The sequence below is a fragment of the Peromyscus maniculatus genome, chromosome 8 (assembly GCF_049852395.1).
Source record: "Peromyscus maniculatus bairdii isolate BWxNUB_F1_BW_parent chromosome 8, HU_Pman_BW_mat_3.1, whole genome shotgun sequence".
Lineage (NCBI taxonomy): Eukaryota > Metazoa > Chordata > Mammalia > Rodentia > Cricetidae > Peromyscus > Peromyscus maniculatus.
Window position 1 is genome coordinate 11576790 of NC_134859.1, and position 7569 is coordinate 11584358.

At 44.7% G+C, this 7569-nt stretch overlaps 2 protein-coding genes across 3 annotated transcripts in view; one reads left to right on the forward strand and one right to left on the reverse strand.

The window, feature by feature from the left end:
- The window catches only part of Naa60 (N-alpha-acetyltransferase 60, NatF catalytic subunit), a 38082-nt gene extending 35853 nt beyond the window's left edge, over positions 1 to 2229 (reverse strand). The window contains exon 1 of the mRNA XM_076577511.1: positions 2095 to 2229. The gene's annotated coding sequence lies outside the window, so the exon portion shown is untranslated. The remainder of the gene's footprint in view (positions 1 to 2094) is intronic.
- Positions 2 to 6917, forward strand: Znf597 (zinc finger protein 597). 2 transcript variants are annotated; one of them, XM_006984709.4, is made up of 3 exons: positions 2387 to 2657; positions 3521 to 3647; positions 5785 to 6917. In XM_006984709.4, exons 1-3 carry the CDS (start codon positions 2625 to 2627, stop codon positions 6894 to 6896), a joined length of 1272 nt encoding a protein of 423 aa, XP_006984771.2. In that variant the 5' UTR covers positions 2387 to 2624; the 3' UTR covers positions 6897 to 6917. The 2 variants fall into 2 exon arrangements, with proteins under 2 accessions (XP_042139546.2, XP_006984771.2); XM_042283612.2 differs by lacking the exon at positions 5785 to 6917 and having other exon boundaries at positions 2 to 2742; positions 3521 to 3640.
- The last annotated feature ends 652 nt before the right edge of the window (positions 6918 to 7569 follow it).

Below are 7569 nucleotides of genomic sequence, written 5' to 3' on the forward strand. Positions count from 1 at the left end.
CTCTACTTACTTCCCATCTTTGTTCATCTTAGACTTTTTCTCTCATCTCTTACTTTATGCAAGTTCCAAGTTTTCATGTTTCATGATTTTTGGTCTGTTTGTTTGGCTTGGTACTTAACGTCTACAAGGGCTGAGGAAAAATTTTGTGTATGTGTGGTTTTTCAAGACAGGGTTTCTCTGTGTAGCCCTGGCTGTCCTGTAACTCAGTCTGTAGACCAGGCTGGCCTTGAACTCACAGGGATCCACCTGCCTCTGCCTCCCTAGAGCTGGGATTAAAAGGGTGTGCTACCACTGCTTAGAGGGCTGAGGACAATTTTGACTCACCCATTTTAGGGCTGACCTTTTCTCTGTTTAGATACTAAGTTATTACTTAGTTTCTGGACATTGGAATTTGCTTATATCTTTGTAATAATCAAAATATGGCTCAATATAAAGAGCCATAGCTCTGTATTGGGAGATTCTTAGCCCAAATGAGACATCCATGAAAAAAATGGCAAGCACAAAACAAGAGGAGAAAGATGATCACGTGAGTTGCATCAAGACATACCTTTGCTTTAAGGACTACGTACTGCTCTTCTTCAATGTATGTGTTTTGAAATGGTCTGTAGGGAAGTTTGTTCTTATTCTTTTGTCTGTCATTGAAGCATTTTTCTCTTTTATTCTGGGCCCTTAGATAGCCTCCTTAGCGATCCATTTCCAGACACCTTAGCTATCAGTAGATGTCCCTTGTAATATATGTTAGTGATTTGTAAGGTTTTCTACTTCTACTTTTTCTTTTCCCAGAGCATGTTAGATCCTTCTCCTGTGCCAGAGTACTGTACTGAAGCATGGTAGGCCAAACCCTAGTGAATCCTCAATCTTGATAAACTTGAGATGGATACACAACACAAGAAGAGTTAGCATGAATTATATGTATTCCATTGCCATTTTCAGTATGCTAAATGAAATTATGTTGGCTGCCATGCCTTTAATCCCAGCACTCGGGAGGCAGAGGCAGGTGAATCTCTGTGAGTTCGAAGCCAGGGTGGGCTATTACACAGAGAAACACTATATTAAAAAAAAAAAAAAAAAGGAAAGAAATTATGTTGGTGTTGGGCATGGTGGCACACTCCTTTAATCCCAGCAATACGGGAGGCAGAGACAGATCTCTCTATGTTGGAGGCCAGCCTGGTCTACATAGCAAGCTTCAGTGCAGCCAAGGCCACAGAGTAAGACCCTATCTCGAAAGAAAGAAAGTGAGAAAAACTGGGATTTATTCAGAATTTTCAAGGTACTAATCTTGTTTGTTATCCTCCTCCCCAAAACTCCTTCATAAACTGGCGATTCTTTTAACATTTCATATTTCAAATTATCCTCTAAATGATCAAAGAGAAGCATTATGGGCTCTTTGCAGTGGAGGACAGCCAAGTTAAAAACTGTCCAGTCTGGGTGGGTGACCGCGATGGGGGTAGTGAAGCAAGAGGATCCTAAGTGCAGGGCCCGCTGGGGCTACACAGTGAGTTCAAAGTTAGCCTCGGTCAACCTCTGTTTTAAGTAAAGTTTAAAAAGAAAGGATGAGGGAGGGCCTGGGTACAGCTCTGTGGTAGAGTGTTCGTCTACTGTGTGTGAAGCCATAGGTTCATCCTCAATACCACAGAGGAACAATTTAGGCAAAATCGTCCAATTAGTGGCAGTTCTGGCAAGATTTCTGATTTTGAACCTACAGTTCGCTACTCAGTGTTGGTTACAGGACATTTGCCGCTGGGGCGGGTCCTGCCAAGGAGATCGCTCGATGTCAGCCGCGCGCTCCACTCTCGCTGTTGGACTTCTCCTGGGGACAGCGCCTCGTGCCCCTCGAGTACTCTGGGCCGGACGAGCAACCTCGCTAACCTGGCCTGAACCGGGGACTCCCGTCCCGTGGCCCACAGTCCGGAATCGCAGGGCCGGGGCCCAGGCTAGGCCCGGGACTCGAGGCCTGCCCTTCTCCTCACCCCGTCCGCTAAACACCTCAGGCCCACCGCGCCGGCGCGTCCCCGCACTCTCCGTTTGGGAGTCACCGGGGCTCGGCGGCCATGGACTGCGCCCACAGAGCCCACCAGCAGGCCGGGCACTCACCCCCGAGACCCAGCCGGCGGAACCGGAAGCAGCTGCTCGTAGACGCTCGGGAATAACTACGTCTCTCAGTTGCCGGGTGCGAGTCTGGTCCTCAGGAAGCTGCTCGATTGGTCCATGGAAGAGGGCCCGCCGCCTTGGGAGCGCGCCGACCAATCAGAGGGAGCGGTGGCTGAGCCGGGGGGCGCGTCGCTTCCGGCGGTTTCCTCAGCTTCTGCGCGGGGAGCTCGGGAGCGTGGGAGTTTTGCGCTGGCCTCCGCCTCCTTTGTCGCGTCTCGGCTGGGCGTGGCTTCGTGCCGCCGGCCCGGCGGGGCGAGCCTGTCAGCGCTGGGGCTGCCGAGCGGGTCCCGGGCGAGGCTGTTTTGGAGGAAGATGCCGTCGCCTCGGATTCTCAAAGGAGCTTGAGGGTTTCGAGGAACCTGAGGGGGCGTGGAAAGGCCTGGCAGCCGCAGCGGAGGCTCTAGGGACTAGTCTCTCCCCTCGAAGTGTCCCCCACCGTGGGGACTTGAAGGAGGACCCCTTCGCTTCCCCACATGGCGTCCCCGCTCAGCACGTCAGATGAGCAGGTGAATTCTGTCGCTGTTTCCCCGCGGGTGCCCTGACCTCCTCGCCACAGGGTCGGACGCGCGGGTCCTGGCTCTGCCTCCTCAGGTAGCCCTTTCCCCGAGCTGCCTTGGTTCCTAGGCTTACCAGCTTCCTCATTTCGGAAGCACCAGATGGGGAGGAGAGCCCTGGTCAAGGGGTAACGGTTTCCCCAAGTGTCTTGCTGGAATGCTTCTCCCAATGGCAGCTTGCTGGGCTCCACACCTGTTGGACAGTGATGGCAAAGCCCAGGTGATTTTTAACCACACCAAAAGCGCCATGGGGTTGTAGGACCGAGAACGAGATCTTGAAGGGATGGGAGGAGCTGAGGAAGACAGACAAGACTGCCAAGGATGTAGGAAACTCCTGAAAACTATCTCAGGATTCTCACTGGACTGGCCAGTCTTTTTTTCTTTTTCCCTCTTTCTCCTCCTCCCTTACCTAAAGATTTCTCTCCCCAAGAATTGTTCACTCAAATTTTCAGGGAAGGCTACATTCTCACGGTGTACACTCGAGATTCTCACGCTTCTGTTTCAAAATTTATGTCCTCCCCCCCTACTTGTAGAATCCCTCGCTGAAGAATGTTTTACACCAAGCCTTTTCTTTTATTCTTTATTTTATATTGGTTTTTCGAAACAGGGTTTCTCCGTGTAGTTTTGGTGCCTGTCCTGGATCTCGAGCTGTAGACCAGGCTGGCCTCGAACTCAGAGATCCTCCTGACTCGGCCTCCCGACCGGCTCACCTTTTCTTTTTGATATGTGAAGGGGTTTAGCTCTTTTCAGCCTTCCTAGATTAGCACTCGAACTGACCTGCTAGCTTCTTTACTAACAGAGATCTCCTGTTCCAGGGACCACAGCTGTTTGAAGATCTGGATGTGTATTTTTCTCAAGAGGAATGTGTGAGTCTGCCTCCTGCCCAGAAGACCAACAGCAGAGAAGCCCCACTGGAGTGTTTTGAGGATTTGGACTTGATAGGTAAGACAGTTCTGCATTATGGAACTTTCATCAGTTCTAGGATGAGAATTTTATGACTTGTCCACATTGGTGGTGAAGTGGGACCTGTGTGTGAGATTCGTGTGTGTGTGTGTGTGTGTGTGTGTGTGTGTGTGTGGATTTATATGGCTATGGCAAGAATTTGGATGACGGAACAAGTTTCAAAGTCTGCAGTGATTTTTTTTTTCTTAGTGTGAGCGCTAGCGCACTTGCATGTGTGTGTGAGAGTGTGAAGGCCAGAGGTTGATGTCAGGTGTTCTCAGTCACTCTCCACTCTATTTACTGAAGTCTGACTAGCCAGCTTGCCTTGGGATCCCCTATCTCCACATCCTGAGTGCTGGGATAACAGGTGGGCTACAACATCTACCTGGCTTTTATTGGGTGCTGGGGATTCAAACTCCTGTCTTTAGTTTACACAGCAAACATTTTATCTGCTAAGCCATCTCCGGAGCTTTGAAGTGAGTTCTTAAAAGAAACCCAGTCTACAATGGTGACCTTGGTTTCACATACTATGGACCAATACTTTGTAATCTCTTGAAATAATTGTTGGAATCAAAGTAGTTTTACTTGAAAAACTTCATTAGTATAGATTATTGTCATTTGCTAAAGATTGGGAACTGATTTTCTCTTAAGGAGGTATTCTGACTTTCCCACTCAAGGAATATGGATGCAGTATCCTTATGCCTGAACAGACATTATGTCTTGTCTAGGGTTGGGTACCTAAACTATTTTTCATAATTCATGGGCTTATATTTTCTACTTCTGTTATGTTCATGTTCTTCTCCACCTTCTCTTGAACATGTTTATTTATATATTTGTTTATAGTTTAAAATGTATTATAGTATAAATAAATATATAGTATATTTTTAATAGCTCTTTTGCTACTTTCTTTGCTGATTTTATTATTCATTTGGTTTCTTGAAAAAGGGTCTCTATGTAGCCCTGGCTGTTCTGGAACTCCCTATGTAGTCCAGGCTGGCCTTGAACGCACAGAGAGCTACCATCTCTGCCTCCAAGTATTAGGATTAAAGGCATGTGGACATGCTAATTATAATCATCTGTATCATTTCTGGATCTATTTCTATTGATTGATTTTTCTCCTTGTTATGAGTTGTGTGTTCCTTTTCCTTACATGCCTGGCAAAGTTTGACTGGATTTTTAGACATTGATTATTTTATATATTTGTCTTGTATATTTTAAAGATTTATTTTATTTTTGTGTATATGAATATTTTGCTTTCATGTATGTCTGTGCACCATGTGTATGCCTGGTGCCTGGGGACATCAGAAGAGGGTGTTGGGTTCCATGGAACTGAAATTACAGACTGTTGTGAGCTGCCATGTGGCTGGGAATTGAACCCAGATCCTTTGGAAGAGCAGCCAGTGCTCTTAACAACTGAGCCATCTCTCCAGCCCCTAAAGATGTGATTTAAAAAAGAAAGAAAATCTTCAACTTGCAATTCGTTGAATCTGCAACTAGAGCCTATGGGTATTTTGTGATGGCTGTATTAGGGAAACTGTTTAACAGGAATTCTTTACCTGGGTTTAGGTTTTGTTCGCCCTCCTTGAGATAAGACAGTCACTGTCAGCAGTCTGTGCACAGCAGCTTTATCATGATCCTTCTTCCTTGAAGGACGAAATCTTAGAGACCCTCTAGGATATAGAACTTTTTAATAATTTTATGCTTATTAAAATAGGTGCTTATTAAAATCGTTTTCTTTTCCACTATGTCTAATCTCCATTCCAGTTTTGACTACTCAACTCCCATTTGAGATAATGAAAAATTCCTAAAACCTAAATAGACTAAACAGAAAAAGTACATTTCTAGGCACTGCCTACCAAGATTGTCCTCAGTACCCATCTCACCGAACCCTGTCTTAGAGTCATCCTCTGCTCCTTCTCTTTGCAGATTGACCTAGAACTTGCAGTCCACCCACACAGATAGACTTTTGATTTGGGGAAGCCAGGAGAGCCTGCTGGCTCCTGATTTTGTGTATTATTAGTGTCTGGGTAATACGCTAACCCATTTTCAGTTTCTGGTGTGCTGTGTAACTACTTTAACTTGTTCTTTCTCTAGTATCACTTAAAGGGTGGTGTCTGTGTTTTCCTTTTATCACCAGGAGGGGAAGACAAGACTGAACCCAGTCAGCAGTTAAGCCTAGAGTCTATGGAGCCTGGAGAGCTGTCCCTAGACACGCACTCCACTGCAGCACCCCTCGTGCATTCCTCCGAAAAGTCTGAGGATGACGTTGGAACACATGAAAGGAAAATGTCAGGCGGAACTTTGACTTGCAAGACCAAAGTTATAAGCCTCTTGGTCACCATTGAAAACCAAACCCCATTAGTAGAATTATCTCAATGTTTAGGAGTCAGAGCACTTTCTGATATTATTGAAGTTCCCTGGGAAGAACCCAAAAATGTGTACAAGTGTCCCGACTGTGACCAAAGCTTCAGTGATAACACATACCTTGTTCTGCATCAGAAAATTCATTCACGAGAGAAAAGGTACAAATGTAGTACCTGTGAGAAGACCTTCAGTCACAGAACTAACCTGAGGACACATAAGAGAATCCACACTGGGGAGAAGCCTTACAAGTGTACCAAGTGTGCTGCCAGCTTCCGGCAGCAGTCACACCTGTCCCGACACATGAATAGCCATATAAAGGAGAAACCATATACATGTAATGTATGTGGGAAAGGCTTTATGTGGCTTCCAGGATTGGCAGAACATCAGAAGAGTCATGCTGATAAAAAGTCTTATGAATGTGCTGACCGTGATCAACATTATTGTCAGGAAACAAATCTGGCTTTGCCTGAAAAAACAGGCTCATCAGACACCCCATTCCAGCACGCTCAGTGTGTGAAGAGCTTAGAGCAGCCCTCATACCCTGCTCTTCCTGAGAAGGACCATAAGGAGGACTCTAAGAACTGCAGTATTGACGATGAAGACTTTTTTTCATTCTCCAGATTCAAACCTTTACAATGTCTTGATTGTGACATGACCTTTCCTTGTTTCTCAGAGCTTGTTTCTCATCAAACCATTCATGACATGGAAAAACCTCATAAGTGTAAAACATGTGCAAAAACTTTTGCTTTAGAATCAGAACTTGCATCCCATGAGAAGAACCACATAAAGGAAGAACCTTTCAAATGTACGGTGTGTGGGAAGAGCTTTAGAGTGAATATGCATCTCATCACTCATAAACGAACCCATAGGAGAAACACCAAGTAAATACAAGCTTTTGCTACTGTGTGGGCTTTTCAGTATCTTTATGATGGGAAACACTTTATGTGTGGGGCACTATGCTAAGCAAGCACTTTACACACATTCCATGGAATGAAGGCAGTATTATTTATTACATCTGATTTAGAACTGAGGAGACATAGTTACACAAATGGCATGTGAAGCCAGGATTTAAACTCAGTTACTGATCAAATTCCATTTATATGAGCCAGAGAAACATAACTTGTAAAATTCAGTTTTTGACTGCTGGGTGGTGGCTTATGCCTTTAATCCCAGCACTTAGGCAGCAGAAACAGGATCTCTGTTAGGTAGAGGCCAGCCTGGTCTACATAGTGATTTCCAGGACAGCCAAAGCTACATAGTGGGACTCATTCTCAAAAAAACAAAACACAAAATAATTCAGTTTTTGTTAAAATGAAGTTATTGCTACAATTTTTTTAAAAAAATTTGGTTTCTAAGAATTTTAGGAAGAGGAAATTTTATTTATTTATTTATTTTTTTGCCAGTTCTGTATATGTAGTATCTAGGAAAGTGAAATGTTTTTATATTTGCTTTTATACTTTTCTTGTTAAAACTATTTCAGTGTAATGTTTATGTGGAATATTTTGTTTTAAATGTGAATTTCTAGTTTAGGACTCCATATAAAGTTACCAAATGGGCC